The 18488-nt window shown below is 37.9% G+C and overlaps 1 protein-coding gene across 1 annotated transcript in view; it reads left to right on the forward strand.

Annotated features, from left to right (window-relative positions):
- LRRIQ1 (leucine rich repeats and IQ motif containing 1) overlaps positions 1-18488 on the forward strand; it is a gene marked incomplete at its 3' end in the record, with an annotated part of 219205 nt that overhangs the window by 112837 nt on the left and 87880 nt on the right. Inside the window, exon 18 of the mRNA XM_079775698.1 lies at positions 9331-9450. Coding sequence (XP_079631824.1) covers positions 9331-9450 — 120 coding nt within the window. The remainder of the gene's footprint in view (positions 1-9330; positions 9451-18488) is intronic.

An 18488-nucleotide genomic window follows, 5' to 3' on the forward strand; every position in this document is an offset into this window, starting at 1 on the left:
TATTGGCCTGTAATTCTCTTTCTTTGTAATGCCTTTACTAGTATCTGGTTTTGGGATTAAGGTAATGCTGGCTTCATAGAAAGAGTTTGGAAGTGTTCCTTCCTCTTGAATTTTTTGGAGTAGTCTGAGGAGGATCAGTGTTAGGTCTTCTTTGAATGTTTGGTAAAACTCCCCTGTGAAGCTGTCTGGCCCAGGGCTTTTGTTTGCTGGAAGCTTTTTGATGACTGCTTCAATTTCTTCCATGTTTATCAGCTTATTGAGACTTTTAGACTCTTCCTGAGTAAGTTTTGGAAGGTTGTGTTTTTCTAGGAATGTGTCCATTTCCTCCAGGTTGTCTAGTTTGTTAGAATAGAGTTGTTCATAGTATTTTGTAACAATCCTTTGTATTTCGTCAGGGTCTGTTGTTATTTCACCTCTTTCATTTCTGATTTTGTTTATTTGGGTCCTCTCTCTTTGCTTCTTGGTGAGCCTGGCTAGAGGTTCATCAATCTTGTTTATCTTTTCAAAGAACCAGCTCTTGGTTTTGTTGATCTTTTGTATTTTTTTTTTTTGGTCTCTATGTCATTCATTTCTGCTCTGATCTTTATTATTTCCTTCCTTCTGTTCACTGTGGGCTTTTCTTGTTGCTCCCTTTCTAATTCTTTGAGTTGTTGAGTTAGATTATTTATTACCATTTTTTATTGTTTTTTGAGGTAGGCCTGTAGAGCTATACATTTCCCTCTCAGGACTGCTTTCATTGTGTCCCATAGGATTTGCAATGTTGTGGTTTTATTGTCATTGGTCTCCAGGATGTTTTTAATTTCTTCTTTGATCTCATTGGTAACCCAATCATTGTTTAGTAGCATGCTATTCAGCTTCCAAGTGTTTGAATTTTTTGGAATGTTTTTATTGTATTATATTTCTAATATTATGCCATTGTGATCTGAGAAAATGCTTGATATGATTTCAATCTTTTTGAATTTAGGGAGACTTTGCTTGTTACCCAATATGTGGTCTATTTTTGAGAATGTTCCATGTGCCCCTGAGAAGAACGTATATTCCTTGGCTTTGGGGTGAAATACTCTGAAGATGTCAATTAGGTCCATCTGATCTAGTGTGTCATTTAGAATTGCTGTTTCTTTGCTGATTTTTTGTCCAGAGGATTTATCCATTGATGTCAGTGGTGTATTAAAGTCCCCTACTATGATTGTATTGATTTTGATCTCTCCCTTGATATCTTCCAGGAGATTTTTTATGTATTTGGGCGCTCCTGCATTGGGTGTGTATATGTTTACCAGAGTTATATCTTCTTGTTGAATTGCTCCCTTTATTATTATGTAGTGGCCTTCCTTATCTCTTATTATGGCCTTTACTTTGAGGTCTATTTTATCTGATATAAGTATCGCAACCCCAGCTTTTTTCTCATTTCCATTTGCCTGAAAAATGTTTTTCCATCCCTTCACTCTCAGTCTGTGTGAATCCTTTGCTCTAAGGTTGGTCTCTTGTAGATAGCAAATATATGGGTCATGTTTTCTTATCCACTCAGCTACCCTATGTCTTTTGATTGGAGCATTTAATCCATTTACGTTTAATGTTATTATTGATAAGTACCTGTTTGTTGTCATATTTTTTCTTAGTGTTTGTTTTTCTTCTTGCCTTTCTCTTTCTTCTTTTTACAGCAGTCCCTTTAGCATTTCTTGCATTGCTGGCTTGGTAGTGATGAACTCTCTTAGCCCTTTTTTATCTGTGAAGCTTCTGATTCCACCTTCAATTTTGACGGATAGCCTTGCTGGGTATAGTATTCTTGGATTCAGTCCCTTGTTTTGCATCACTTTGTATATTTCATTCCATTCCCTTCTGGCCTGGTGTGTTTCTGTTGAGAAATCAGTTGTTATTCTAATAGGAGATCCCTTGTATGTAACTTTCTGTCTCTCTCTGGCAGCCTTTAAGATTCTTGCTTTATCATAGGTGTTCGTCAATTTAATTATGATGTGTCTTGGTGTCGGTCTTTTGGGATTCAATTTGTTTGGGACTCTGTGTACTTCTTGGACTTGGATAGTTTTTTTTCTTGCCAATATCAGGGAAGTTTTCTGTCATTATTTCTTCAAACAGGTTTTCCATTCCTTGCTTCTCTTCCTCTCCTTCTGGTATACCTACTAAGCGAATGTTATTTCGTTTTGTGTTGTCACAAAGCTCCCTTAGGCTCTCCTCTTGCTTTTTAAGTCTTCTTTCCAGTTGCTGCTGTGTTTGTGTGTTTTTTTTTTTTTACCTTGTCTTCTACTTCACTGATGCGGTCCTCAGCCTCTTCTAGTCTACTTTTTAAGCCTTCCATTGTGTTTTTTATTACAGTTATGTCGTTCTTCATCTCCTCTCGGTTTCTTTTCATGTTGGTGACATTCTCATTTAGCTCCTTGTAGTTCTCATTGAGTTGTGTGTATTTGTCATTGAGTTGTGTGCATTTGTCCTCCAGCCATTTAAACATCCTTATAACCATTACTCTGAATTCTATCTCTAATAAGCTGCTAGCCTCGAATTCATTTAACTCCTTTTCTGGTGATTCCTCTTTTTCTTTCCTTTGGGGATTGCTTTTTTGTCTACCCATGTTTTCCTGTAATGTTTTAATTGTAGATCCAGTTGCTTTGCTGCCCAGGTTCTTTTGGGGATGGTGCTACTGGATTAATCTCAGTTTTCCTGTGTTTGTTAATCTAGTGTAGCTCCTACTCGAGTTATTTGGGTTCTCTTGATGTAGGCCTGAGAGCTTGAGAGGCACAACTGCGGTGTCTAGAAGTCAGCAGCTGTGGTTGGGAGTGTCCCAATTTTTGCTGTCTTGCACCCTTAATTGTAATCATGCATGCCCAGCAGGGACTCACAGTGGCCCCAAGGTACCGTCTGTTGGGGTGTTGGCGCTCAGGGGACCTGGTCTTTGGAAAGGCGTGGCTGTGGTGCCCAGAGTTCTGCAGTCGTGGGTGGTCAGACCCAGCTTTTTCTGTTGCACCTGTGGTGAATAGGCGCTTACTCCCAGCGGTGTTTTACAGGAGCACCCTTGGTACTTTTGCCAGTAAGGCACACTGAAGGGCTCTGAAGGGCCCTGGCAGTGTAGCCGGGTAATTGAGGTGCCTGTGGGCTGGTATCCAGGCTAAGTGAATTCAAAGCTTCTACTGCTGGAGGGGCGTGCGCCCCCTGCTTGTTCAAGATTGCACCCAAGGAGAGCTCTCAGTGGCTCCCCCTAGCACCCTGTGGTTAGTTGGGCTCAGTGTGTTAGTATCTGTGGAGGTGCGCTCTCTGGGTGCAGAGCTCTGATGCACTCCGAGGGGTCCTGGCACTACAGTTGAGTAGCTGGGGTTAATGTGGGCAACCCTCCAGGAAGAGGGAATTCAGAATTTCCACTAAGGGGCCGCGTGCCCATGTCTGCACAGAATCACACTCTTGGGTGCAAAACCTGAGCAAAGTGACCTGGGGCTGAGAATGCGCGAGTGCATGCACAGCTGGGGTTAATGTGGGCAACCCTCCAGGATCGGGGAGTTTGGAATTTCCACTGAGTGCGCCTCCCTCTGCGCAGAATCACAACCTCAGGTGCAAACCCGAAGTAAAGTGACCTGGGGCTGAGAAAGCGCGAGTGCGTGCGCAGCTGGGGTTAATGTCGGCAACACTCCAGGAAGAAGGAAGAAGGAATTTCCACTGCGGGGCCACGGGCCCCCATCTGCACAGAATCTCACTCTCGGGTGCAAACCTGGAGTGAAGTGTCCTGGGGATGAGACCACAGGAGTACTTGTTCGTGCGCGCGTGGGCGGGAACCAGGGGTTCTGCTGTTGGGGAGGGGGAGTTGCATTTACAGCTGCGGAAAGCTGTGTCTTTGGAGGTGGAGGTCCCAGGTTCCGCGAGTCTGCAGCTGAGGTAGCAGGATATTGGCTGGAGTGGGTGCTGGGTCACAGGGCAGTTCCAAGGCCTGTCTTGTTGGTGGTGTTGATGAGTTTCTATATAAGGCCGTTCTCCGCTCAAGATGGCGTGGGCTCTGTCTGTGCGGGGGTCCCACAGTCCCAGGGGTGCCCGTAGCGGTGGTAGTCTCTCCTTGTCAAGGAGAGGCTTTCTGCCAGCCCCTGGTGCTCCTGCGAGATTTAACTTTCCCTCACTCACTCACACACACCTCACGCACAACCACACACTCTCCTTTCATACCCTCACTCACTCATTTTCTTTCTCTCCGCTCCGTCCTGCCAGCCGCCATCTTCCCCTGTTCTCTCCTTTTCTTTTATATGTGTGTTGTTTCTTTGTCTCCCCATTTTTGCTGCTCCTCTGTCATTATTTCTATGTATTAGATCAAACTGCTATGCCATCCAGATTTTTTGAATTTGAATTTAGTAGATGTTTTGTGGGACCCAGCGGTGCTGTCTCTCAGGTCTTCTAGGCTAGGTGTTCTAGGGATGCACCCTACTTGAGATATTTGGGTTCTCTTGATGAAGTTGCGTCTTGAATGTTATTGTCCCATTCCTGGATAGTGTCTCCTCTCAGGGTGTCTGGTTATGTGGCTCACTCTCTACCATGCTGTACCAACTGTTGTGGAGGTGCTGACTGAACAGCACAAAATACAACACGACAAGACACGACACAAAAGGAACAGAGCAGGAATGCACATAAGACACTTATAACCCCAGAAAAGAGAATTAGGAGAGAGAAAAGAGAGCAAAAAGTTATCAAGAAAGAAAAAAAGGAAATAGAAAAAAAGAAAAAGGAAAAGGAAAAAATATATGGGGAGAAAACACCACAAAACAAACAATTAAACCAAAACGTGCAAATAAAAAACAACCAGATAAAGGGGGGTAGAATCTGTAGAGGTGGAGCTTAAATACAGAAAATAGGGTTAAGGAATTTGATGAATAAGGTTTAGTATAGAGGAGGTAAAAAGAGAATGAGTGGATAAGAAGATAAAATTAAAAAATATATATATTGATTGATTGATTGATTGAAATGGAGAGTAGAGGAGATAGCAGATAGGCTTGAATTTAGTATGTAAAACTAATTAACAAATTAGGAGAAGAAAAGAGCAAGAGAGGAGAGGAAAAGGAAAAAAATGTCTAGCGAAGAAAGAAAAAAGAGAAGGGGGCATGGAGTAGGAGTATGGCAGAGGAAATTAGACATATGACTATGCCAACAGAGACTACAATAGTAATAATACATCAATAAATCAGATAAAGAAGATCAATTTTTAACAAGGGGTAAAAAGAAAGGAAAGAGAAAAAATAAAATAGGGACAGGAGGAGAAAAAACAGGATGAAAAGGGGAGAAGTGAAGAAGAAAAACGTGCAAAAAAGGAAAAAATAAGATAAGATGAAATAACATTAAAAATAGAATAAAGAAAAATAATATTAAAATATTTTTAAATAAAAGATAAAAAAGTGAAGTGTCATTTGCTTCATCTGAGTTTTAATGCCCCATGGGAGCTGGTTTAGGACCCCACTCTTCTGTTCCGTCTGCCAATTATGGGCTTTCTGTTAGGTACTTAGGTGCTGACCACTGTCTTTGGTGTTTAGTACCATATTGAAGATCCAAGTGATCCACCACCCCTCTGTTTGTGTCTGTCTCCACAGGCCTTGGCTGCAAGCAGGCAGGACCAATCTGCCTGCTTTTCCTGTCTGCCAAGTGTCAATCTTAATCACTCAAGCATCTGTTTATGACAGGGCTTTGGGTGGAGGTGGTGCTGTTTGGCTTTCTGGGAATGAGGTGTTTCTTCCCTGACCAAGAGCTACTCCTCTGCAAGTGGGCTAAAATATTACTCTGGCCTTAGTTGGTCAGAGATCCGTGTATGGAGACCAGTGGGGCTGGCTGGCAACCTGGAGTTTTTATCAGTCTGGTTCCCAGAAAGTGGGGACAGGCCCCTCTTTCAACCTAGTCACTGAGGGCTCTTTGAGTCTCTTCAGATCCTTTGTTTCCTTTGTAGCTCAAAATGCAGGCAGGGTGTGGCAGGCTGTATTACCTAGCTTGAGGCTACTGGGAGGGGCTGGCTTTTCAGGAGAAAAATATCCCCTTAGGTTTGTAAGGTTATGAATGTCCCAATGCAGGATCCTGGCCATGTCTCCTTTGCTCTGCTTCCCTCCATAGCCTCTCCTTAGGCTCTGCAAATCTGTGCTGTTCTCCCTGCACCAAAGTCTCAGGTGAGTGTTTGCAATTGAAAAGTCCTATGACCTGGATTTAGTGAATAAAAGCAAAGGCAAAACAACCATGAAACCTCTGGTTTCTCTCCAGCCAGCACCGTGCTGCTCCGGCCACTTTTCAGGCCACCTTTCTGGGTGCAGCCTTTAGCAGCTCTGGTCTTAGATCTAGATTCCCTGGCTGCCAGCAGCCCTGTGGACTTTCATTCCACAGTCGGATATTATGCCTGTCCCCAAGGGACATGGCTTTGGTTCAGTGCATCTTCCTCCTCCCCTACTCGGCCTGGTGGTTGTGTGTCCCTCTCCAGCCCAGATCCCTGTTCCTACCATTCTCCAGGCATTCTCTACTCTTCCTCGTTGTGTATTGTCCAAGCTTCTTTTGCTTACAAAAGGAAGCAAAATTTAGCCTTTCTTTGTAACTTAGAACATGTCTCTTTTGCTGTACATCATGGTACTTAAAATCACTAAAGTCGTCTCAACTCTATTTTCTCTTGAGTACAATCATCTAGTTTTGAAAACTGTTCACCTTAAAATATAAACTCTAGGCTGCCTAATCATCCTGGAGAGCAGAGCATGGTACAGTAGAAACATCCTGGGCTTGAGAGCAAAATGAAGATTTCATGAATGATGCGATGACTACTCTCTGCTTACCAAAACTCCCCTTCTCCTCTTCTTCCTAGCATACAGCTAGTTTCCCTTACACTGTAGTATGGCCCCTTTCCAGTCAATAGAACATGAGTGAAAGATATTTCCACCAATTCCATGCCTGGCCCATAAAACCTCCCACAGACATTCCTACATATTCTTTTCCCTTTCTTGTTGGCTGAAATGAAGACAGCCTTTGAGGTATCTTGGGAAGCTGTCTTTTGTATATTTGGAAGCTATCTGTTGAGATTGTAGTCTGCAAAGCCTGGATATTTGAATTACTCTATGTTAAAGTGGCGCCCCATTGTGTTGTATATTCTCTCGATGTTTGTTATATGGTCAAGAAATAAATAACTTTTTTTGAGCTACTGTGTATTTTTATTATAGCATTTAGCCTATTCTAACAAAGTATGTAAGATACACTTTGAGAAATATGTAATGCTCAGTGTAAATATGTAGGAGAATGGAATTCTAGGTATAATGGGCAATGGAAATAAAAAAGAACATAGAATTTCATATTACTGGAATAATAAGAAGTCATAGCACAGTTAGACTAGATATAGCTGTCCAGGCAGGAAATTGATTTGAATGTGTGAAAGAAAAATGAATCAATCATAGATGGATTACTTGAAAAATTGAGACCTTGACAGAAACAAATAAGAGGAACCTAAATATTACTTATTACATATTTATTACATATGACATTATTTGTCATAAACTAAATAGAGATGTCTGGGGCTTGAATTCCTGATGCAGATTCATGAAGAAGATATCTGTATGTCTCACACCAGAAAAACACATGCTATGTATGTATTATAGTCTGGAGCTTTGTAAATGTTCTTTCCCTAATGAGTTAGGCTGGATCCATTGTGAGCCACAGTGAATGAATCTTTGTCATTAAACACCTGGATTAAATAATTTCCTTTATACCCTCTTTTCTCTATATCAGTACCTGACCTTGCTATCTTCTATAACCAACTCTTTTATATAACCAACCCATCTCTCCTGCCTCATCACTAGATTATTTGGGAAAAAAATCAGATCTTATCATTCCTTTTGTAAATATATAAGTATAAATTTCTATAAGATCTATTAGTTTAAATTTAACTGCAGTATATTACTAACCTAAAAACTGCTAATTATTTCTTAATATCAGTCATTGACCAAGTCTTGGCTAATTGTTGTAGAGGCTGTGGTTTGGCTGCTTAGGCTGGTTGCTGCTGAGTTTGTGAGTGACTTCTGCTGTCATATATGGTATATCTGTTGTCTGTTTGTAAATTCCACTTCTCAATATATGTATTTTTCAGAATAATGATATCATTATATAATAATGATATCATTATATCATTATCATTAACCTTACGGAAAACATATTTAAGGAATCTTTGATAGTTAAATGTGTCTTTTGAGTATATATTACTAGGGATATAATTAAATAAATCTATTTTAAAGTCACTTTAAATAACTTCTGTGTGGTTATACCTGCAGTATGAAACATATCTTTATATTTTTTAGGAATTTATTTTTTCATATATATATTTGTTTTACAATTATCATAGGTATGTGCACAGTTCCAAAGTCAAATCTAAGTGAGGTTAGTCACAGAAGTCTGACTTCTATTGCTGTAACTTCTACCCTGTTTTCTGCCTCTATAAGTTAATATTTTTATAACTATTACTTTTTAAATATTAGAAACCACATACATGTATATTTGAATATATACAGATATATTTAAATATATTTACACATAATTATTAAACATATAATATTTATACTATTTATACATATATTTAAATATATATTTAAATACATTTATTATATATTTATATACAGTCTTTCATAGATAAATGGTAACATGCATTTATCTGTGAAAAATATTTCAAATAGGAAGAGACAAAATCATCCCACTCTGTCTACCTTGTTCTTTATACTGAATATATCTGGGATCATACTTCCTAGCAGTATATAAAGATACTCATTTTTAAATAAAAAGCTGCAGTGATCTTAGAGTTACAGTTAGGGAAGTTTACCCTACTCCAAGGTTATTGAGGAATCTAAATGGTTTTAGATCTATTACTTTTGTGCTTAGTTTATTTTAAAGAAGAATTAGTTAATTGTTATGGTCCAGGATACTATTTCTCTAATATGGCCATTTATGTATGGTGGCATTTTCCTAAATATGTGTTAGTTTATTTTATATATAATCATTTAAAAATTAGCAAAATTAGCTTTCCTTCGTATCTCTTTCTTCTTAGTTTAGAATGGGTCCTGGAGGAATTATCAGATAATTGATTGGTTGACCTACATGTGCAGTTGAGGGAGTTTTAAAGATTCTTTTCTGCTGACCACAAGGAAAGTCTCCTGAGATTCAAAACTTTAGACACATGCAGTTGTTTAATTTATCTTGCAGTTTTAAGTGTCACATAAAGTTCAAAAAACAGATTACTGAGCCATTAAACTAAGGTCTAAGATGTTTTATCTTCCTAATGGGATAATACAGAGAATCTGGTTTGGAGTTTGATCTATAACCTTGTATAACATGCTTTAAATTTTTGTTTAGGCGGTTTGGAAGGGCTTTTTTTTCCGAAAGAAACTGACAACAGCTCTAGAGGCTATTAAGAATGAAGAATCTGAAGAAGAATATGAAGAAATAGATTTAGAGGATTTTAAATTTGACGAAGTAAGTAACAACTATAACATAGAAATACTGATCATACAATATTTTTAGTATTCTATTTTGGAGCTAAACCAGTTTCTAAAGTTTATAACCTCTGAACACTGTTATAGTTTTTTAAAATAACACTTGAAAGGTATTCTTCTAACTTCTTAACATCTTAATTTACCGTACAGTGTGTAAACCTGGTTATAGAATATTGACAAGAGTTCTGGGATACTCTTCAACCAGATTTACACATTGTATCAATTATTCCTTATTAAATATAACTATGATTTTATATGTACCCTGTTAAAAAAAAAGGCCTTTAATAATTTTTTGTTCCCTAGAAAAATGAGAATAACCTCCTTAAATTGTTATTCATGAACTCCACGAAAAGGTAGCAAGCTGTACAGACATACTCACCACTTCTCCCCTGTGGCTTCCATACATTCCAACCAAGTTGAGCACACTTTTACTCTTTATAGCACTTGCCTTTTACATCATTAGTTTTGCTCATTCTGTTCCCTTCTCTCTAAATAGTTAACACCGGCATAACCACCAGTCGGATTAAGATAAAGAACATATGAACATCCCAAAGACTTCCTCATGCCTCTGTAGTATTCATACCTCCTTTATCATAGATTAGTTTTGCCTATTTTTGAACTTTCTATAAGTGGAACCGTACAGTATGTGCGCTTCTTTCACATGATATTATGTCTGTGAGATTCATCTATGTGGTTGAATGCAGCTATATAAATTCCACTCTTTTGAATATACCACTTGTAATCCATTATTTGAATGTACCACTTTCGAAACTCTATTCTACTACTGAAAGATTAGTTATTGTTGAATTATTTCTAGTATTACCTATTATGATTAAAGATGCTATGAACATTCTTTTACATATATGTTGATATGTATATTCACATTTATTTTAGAATTTCTGCATCATAGTCTTTACCTATGTTTAGTAGATAGTGCCTAACATTATTTCAAAGTGATTATATTAATTTGTAACTCTGTAAGCAGAATATGAGAATTTTAGACTAGCCCTATCCTCACCAACAGTTTATATTTTCATGACTTTTCCCCCTATTCCAGTAAGTTTTGTCATGGTATCTTATTGTTTTAATTTGAAAATTTCTCATAATTAATAATGTTGAGTACCTTTTTATATGCTCCCTGGCCATTTAGATATCCACATTTGTGATATGATCAAGTGTTTGGGTATTTTACAGTTAGGTTGTACACTTTTTTCTTACTGACTTGTAGAAGTTCTTTATATATTCTGAATACTACTCTTCTTTTCTTTGCAAATATCCCTTCTAAATTCTGAAGCTTACTTTTTATTCTCTTATGGTTCATTTTGATGAACAGACTATTTCTAGTTTTAAATTAAAAACAAAAGTTTTTAACATATAAGAAATCTTTGCCTACTCCCAGATCATATTATAGAAACTTTATGATCTTAACTTTCAAAATTTAAGTCTATGATTCATCTGGAAGTAATTTTTTGTGAGTAGTGTGAGAAAGGGGTCGAGATCCCCTCCCTCCCATACACACACATTTGGTTATCTCATTGACTTAAAACCATTTGTTATACAGACCATACTTTTCAGAATGGATTGCAGTAGAAGCTTTGTTTAAACTCAGGTAACTGTGTGTGTGGGTTCTCTTAATTTTTCTTATTGTTATATTGTTTATCCTTACATCATTAATTACTATATACTTTATAATAAGTTTTGATATTTAGTCTTATAAAAAGTTCCAATTTTGTTCTTTCTCTTCAAGAAAGTGCTACTACTGCTCTATTGACCCCTTTTCATTTCTGTACAAATTTTGGAATCATCCTGTGAATTTGCACACAAAAATATTAGGACTTTTGTCTTAGGTTGCAGTGAATCTATAAACCAATGTGGGAGACCTGATATCTTTTAGAATATTACATTTTGAAATCCATGAACACAGAATATTCCACCATATATTTAGGCCAATTAAGGTTTTGGTGCACAATGCTCTTGTAGTTGTCTTGTACATTTTTGGTTAATTTTTTTTTCCTAGGTAGTTGATGTTTTCTGATACTATATTTATTTTTGTATATTAACCTTATATTTTGCCACTTTGTTGAAATCACTTATTAATTTTGATAGTTTATCTCTCAAGTCTTTTGAATATTCTGTGTATATAATAAGTCATCTCAGAAGAATGACAATTTTATTTCTTTTTTTCTAATTCTTATGCCTTGAGTTTATTTTTCTTGCCTTTTTGTCCTGACTACTACCTCCAGTAAACTGTTGAATATAAGCAGACATCTTTTTTTAGCTCCTCGAATCAAGGTGAAAGCTTTCAACATACCACCATTAAGTAAAGTATTTGTTAATATAGGTTCTTGAATTTGATTAAGGAAGTTACCTTCCTTAGCATCTTTTTACCTTTCCAAGAGGTTAATATGTTTATCATGATCATGATTATTTTATATATCATTTGGATTTTATCAAATACTTTTTATGCATATACCATTGATTTTTCAAACATTAATCCTTGTATTCTAGAATAAACTAATTATAATGTATTACTTGTATTTATTTATTTTTTAAAATATATATTTTTATTGCTCACACTATTACAGATATCCCCTTGTCCCCTTCTGCCCCCCATTCACCCAGCACTGCCCCCCCCCAGGCTTTCATCACACTATTGTTTGTGTCCATGGGCTATGAATATAAGTATATAAGTTCTTTGGTCTATCTCTTCTCGTGCCCCCTCCCACCGTCCCCAAGATATGTCAGTTTGTTCCATGCCTTCATGCCTAGGGTCTTATTTTGTTGGTCAATTAATATTTTTCATCAGATTCCACAGATAATTGAGATCATGCTGTATTTCTTTCTCTGATCATCATATTTCACTTAACAGGTCCATCCACACTGTCTCAAAGGGACCCTTCTCTTTTACAGCATCCTAGTATTCCATTGTGTAGATGTACCTCAGCTTTTTTATCCACTCATCTCCTGATGGGCACTTGGGCTGTTTCCAAATCTTAGCTATTGTAAATAATGCTGCTATGAATAAAGGGGTGCATATATCCTTTCTGATTGTTGTTTCAGGGTATTTAGGATATATTCCCAGAAGTGGGATCTCTGGGTCTAATGGGAGTTCCATTTTTAATTCCTTAAGGAACCTCTATACTGTTTTCCATAGTGATTGCACCAATCTGCATTCCCACTAGCAGTGTACTAGGGTTCCTTCTCCACATCCTCACCAGCACTTGCTGTTTGTTGATTTATTCATGATAGCCATTGTGACAGGTGTGAGGTGATATCTCATTGTGGCTTTAATTTGAATTTCTCTGATTATTAGTGATGTTGATTATCTTATGCTCCAGAGAATGTCAGTATTTTAATTATATCAAACAATTAATTTTGACTTCCCCAGAGGGAAACACTAAAAGACTATCTCCATCTTTCAAGTCTGTTAGCTATATTAACATCTTTGAAAAGACAGTCTAGAACAAAAGCTGCCATAAACCATGCATAATTGTTAGAGCCCAGTGGAAAAATTGTCTCCTAACAATATCTACCCCTTTATTCTACATGGCAAAGTTTCCCATAAATATGCACTCCAGTGGCCACTCTAAATAATCTGACAGTCTAGGACTAAAACCATTTGGTTATCCTCATGATGCAAGTAATTAAGGTTACTATTAATAGCCCAGGTGGTTTTACCTTTAAGGTTCTGTGTTTACCTTCCCACTAGATTGAGGCTTTAATCCAGGCACAGCTGCAAGTATTAGATGTTACAGACTCCTTCTTGGCTTTTGATGAAGAAGTTTCATGCAATTCTGCCATCTAAAACAACCCTGGCCAGTGAGTTGAGGCTGACTTAAATACTTTCCAGGGCCATAGTGTTGTTTCCTTAAACATTCAAAGGTAATTTGTGAGCAGGACACCTTCCAGGTGGCATTTGTCCAGTCCGTGGGATGACTGAGAATGGGGGTGGAGAAAACATTCAGAGATTATGTACATGGGAGCTGCAGGATTTTTGCTCTATTCCTGCTGTCAGGCTATCACCTGTTGTCATGATAGACTTCCCAGCAAACTTAAGGGAAATGATTACCAAGTTGCGTTGCACAATCTCCCGGAAAGGCAATAGGTTAAATTTAAGGTGCTTGTAGCCATTTAGGAACATTTTTTTCTTGTGGATGAAGGCTTCAGGGATAGTTCTGAAGGAAAAAAAGTTTATTAATTTCTCTCCCTTCCCTATATCTCTCAGAATATAAAGTATTCCCTTCAATGGTTCTGAGAGGTTGTTTTCCATCTATCTCCTCAAAATTTCAGTGTTCCATTTCATTTAGCTATAATTGTATCCTTTTTCTAATCATTCTCCACTACAGTTAGACCTTTCATCTGGCAGGGTGGGGAACTAGAGGAAAGGGTGCATTTTTATAAAACTTAACCATATAACTTATCCTAAGTGCCGTTTGGCCAGGCCTCACCATGAAGATATATCAATAATGTTGGCCTGAGACTTGCTATTGGGGAAAATAACTAAGCATTTTGCACAGGAGTGGTCAGGATAGAATCCTGAGCTGTCAAAACCTGCCATGCATTTTTCCTAATTATTACTTAGGAAGTAGCTGTAATGGTTAATCCTTGCTGATCCCCAGTTAACTGATCAAACTACTTTATTAAATTACATGGACAGGAAGGAAGTGTGAGTGGGTAGAGTCCCACTATTAGCTCTTCGTTGAGTGGATTTTGTAATAAAACACATATAACTGTCAGACTCCAATGGTCTAGACCAGTGGTCGGCAAACTCATTAGTCAACAGAGCCAAATATCAACAGTACAACGACTGAACTTTCTTTTGAGAGCCAAAAACCGACTTCTGCACATGGGCCACGAAGTTTCAATTGCACTGTACGTGCGCGCCCACACGTGGTATTTTGTGGAAGAGCCACACTCAAGGGGCCAAATAGCTGCATGTGGCTCGTGAGCCACGGTTTGCTGACCACTGGTCTAGACCAGTGGTTCTCAACCTTTCTAATGCCGCAACCCTTTAATACAGTTCCTCATGTTGTGGTGACCCCCAACCATAAAATTATTTTTGTTGCTACTTCATAACTGTAATTTTGCTATTGTTATGAATCGTAATGTAAATATCTGTGTTTTTCGATGGTCTTAGGCGACCCTGCTACAGTTCTCAACCTGTGGGTTGTGACCCACAGGTTGAGAACCTATGCTGTAGAACACAATTGAGAAATTATGAAGACAAGTTTCAAGGGTCACAGTTATATGGCCAAAATCAGCTGGTAGATAATCTGGAGAGGTATAAACAATGGTAAGGTATTGAAGGTGTAATGTGTGTAGTCAATTTTCCAAGAGCAGGCAGAGACAAGGATCCATGGAATGGGACCTCCTCCACCGTAAAACAATTAAGTAAATTTTGCAGAAGTCTCAAGTATGGCAAGCACAGGTAGCCTCACCTCAGAAACAGAATCAGGCCCAATTAATGATATGATTCTACTCGTCTCATGGAGGATGGGCCTCATCGTGGACATCCACATGAGTAATCAGAACGGTTCTGTTCAGTAATCAGGTGCAGCTGTGATTTGTTTCCCTGGTGTGTGGGCCCCAAACAGAGTGCCTTTAGTCAGCAAGGCTATAGTTTTCCACATGGCAGATCAAACCCTGAGGCCATTGGCTACAGCTCAAGATTCAGTTGAGTTTCAGCCTAGCTGAACCATCCCTGAACCAGGCCAAAGCATTCAGGGGGGCCAGAGTGAATTGAGGTTCCTCCAAGCCAGCAGCTTCGGATTAGGCAATGAAGTGGGGACAAAGTTTTCCCGAGAGGTATGACTTCCATTTTTTCATGTAAAGCCGAGATGCCACTGGACCCACACTAACAAGTGTGGCTTTTGAGGCTGTCATACCTTGTTAGTGATTGAATCTGAGTTCTCAAACTGAGAACATCAGGCCAGACAGTCACAAGGCCTTGATGAGTCCAGTAGGATGGCAATAGCTGATTTAAATATAAATATACCTGGTGTCTGGGTGAGAAAGGCCACAAACCCAAAACCACAAGGATGCTACCAGTTGGAGGACAGAGGTTCCAAATGGCCAATTCATCAGTCAAAGAGACTTCTATTATCTGCATCACCAAAAGGGACTGATATGATTTTGGCCTCCTTTTTTGTGGTAAAGAGCTGAATAGACAGGAGTTATTCCTTGGCTACTGGAGAGACTGAGCATTGTACATTTTCCCCCATAGGCAAGTCCCCAGAAACTACTGATAAACAGGCTTCCGAATTCAGGCCCCAGAATTTTTTTCAGACCTATCAGCCAGCCCCTGAATGCAAATGTGTGTGATAATACCATAATCAAGACCATTGAAACAGGATTTTTAAAAATTGATATATAATTCACATACAACCTGCAGGATCTCATCTATATAGTGAAAGCTTTGGACATAGAAGGTAGAGATGCTCACATTAAATCCTGACCCATTGGTGGTTGCACAGGTGACAAATCACAAAAGTTTATCACACTAGCACTTCTCTGCCTGCAGTTTTCCTTATTGGGATAATCTATGGCATTTAGGGATGGAAAAGTAAAACATGTAACAGGTCAATTTCTAGTCTACTTAGAAGTAAAACAACATTATAAAAGACCCTACCCAAGAGATAACTTTAGCTCCGTCCTCTACTATGAACCATGTCCAAATCCCATCAGTTGATTCAATGTGCCAAACACCCCATGAATCTGGGTAACATTAAGTTAGGTTCCTCTAAGGTACAGTGAAAGATAAGGTACCTTTTGTTCTCCCAGTCTGTTAGCTATACAAAGATCCTTAAAAATGCAGTCTGGGAGAAAAAAAAATCTGTCATAAGACATGCAGAAATGTGGGAGACCCATGGAGAATTGTCTCCTAACATTGAGCACCGACTACATACTACTCATAATGATCCTCTGAAACATTGATGAGTAAGACATTTTCTTAGTCCTTGAGTACTTAATGTATGACCTTATGAAATGAATTATTTTAGCAGAAGTTTTCATGAGCCTAGGTCTAAATCTCCTTTTGTTGAAAATGTTGCCATTTTGTCATGAAATGTATATAACAATATAATAAATATCGAAAATAATAGGTATATTAGGTCTGATGTGGCATAGTGATCTACATTGGCACTTCATTTTGCACCCTTTAAGTTATAAAGTAAATTTTAGTTGATATTTTTAGATGTTGACTTAATTTAACAGAGTTTAATTTTCTCTTTTACATATGCTCTTTAGAAGCCAACATATAAAGAACAAATAAAGTTGTCTTTAAATTTAAACAACCAATCCTCTTATGAGTCCCTAAACCCAGAGGAGAAGAGGAAAGCTAATATATCATAAATACAGAAAAAAAAAACCACAACAGTAAAATTTGGATTTATTTTGTGTGTGTGTGTGTGTGTGTGTGTGTGTGTGTGTGTGTGTGTGTTCTGTTTTTTGTCTAAGACCAAAGTCACATTCAATAAGAGTATAGGAATAATGTTTGAAGAGGATGTAGCATGCATTATACAAGGCAACTTTTAGATCTGGAGTTCATATTTGGATCCCGATCTCAAATTTACTTTAGAAAGTACTACATATTATAGTACATTGAGAGAAAATAAACCAACAAACAAAATTAAAAGTATAGGCAAAGGAAAAGGCAAAAGAAAAGTGACATATTTGGTTTAGTGAAAAGAGGCATCCATGGAATATATAACAGAAATCTCCAATAATATAAGCTTTTCCACTGATGATGGAGAGGGTTTAGAAAATGAGACTTAGGATTCAGGATGAGCTAAGTTTCCAAACTGTAAAGATTTTGAGATGCAACAGGAGTTATGAAATATTAGAAATAATTTTTGGGGGGATAGCAAGAGTCAACTTGGACAGAAGAAGAGGGAAGTGTTGGGGCAGCGTGGTGGGTCATGAAGGGAGTAGGGAAAAAATCAAGTCATGGCTTTTAGAATTTCTAGGACTTGTTTAACTCTAACTGACCTGCTACTTAGGACAAGTTTGATCTTAGTGACTGCACTGGATTGTATAAAAATTGTATATTAATACACAAACATGTGTATTACTTGCAGCTCCTCTTTCTGATAGCCTTATATCTAGTCTCTCAAAGTTGGGTTATAGAATAATGATTTCTTCTCTGATCAAAAGCCAAATAGTATATGTATATCTGATCAAATGCTCAATTGTGAAAATAGAGTTACAAATTAATCTAAATTCAAGTTCATTTTTAATATATAAGTTTGATAATAGTATTTAGTAACCAGAAACCTTTCCAGATCCTCAGTTGTGAGTTATAAAATATCTGAACAGAAGGTTTTCTTAAGCCATAACTGGCATTTGTATAAATATCCAGTGGTAATCATGATCTATTAATATACATTTTTAAAACAGTAGTATATTTATAATATTGGCCAATTCCTCCCTGACATTTTGAGATATTTCCCCCTCAACATTCTAGGTATTGCCAAATAGACTTGATATTAATGTTTAAACTCATATAAATCATTAGTCTTGGTAACATTATTTGGTTATGATTACAAAATTACTAATAATTTCTTTAACATTTTATATTAATGCTTTCGTCTTCTAGAAAAAGTTTAACGAATTCCCTAGCCTTTAATATCTGGCTCCCAAAAGAGGAAAAGGGGGAAAATGAAGATGCAGGGGGGACACCAGCCCTTGAAATCCCCTAGAAATCATTTAGCTGGCAGTGTAGGGGCTTGCAACAATAGAGCAGCTGCAACAACAAAAGCTCTTTGCACCTCTGTGATCAGAAGCAATAATCAACAATTAGAGAACAGATCCCCAATATTTGGAGGACAGAGTCCTCATTGTCTACCCTGACTCCTACAAGCTGTGTGCAAACTGCTCCAGAAACACATGAGCAGCTGCCTGCCTCAGGGTTGGGGATGGAAGATAGATAGCTGCTACTGTGGTGAGGGCTGAAATGGACCAAAATTAACCTCAATTTACCATCTAATTTTCCCCTGGAAGTTACAAGCCTTCCATAGACTC

This window comes from Cnephaeus nilssonii, assembly GCF_951640355.1.
Source record: "Cnephaeus nilssonii genome assembly, chromosome: 6".
NCBI lineage: Eukaryota > Metazoa > Chordata > Mammalia > Chiroptera > Vespertilionidae > Cnephaeus > Cnephaeus nilssonii.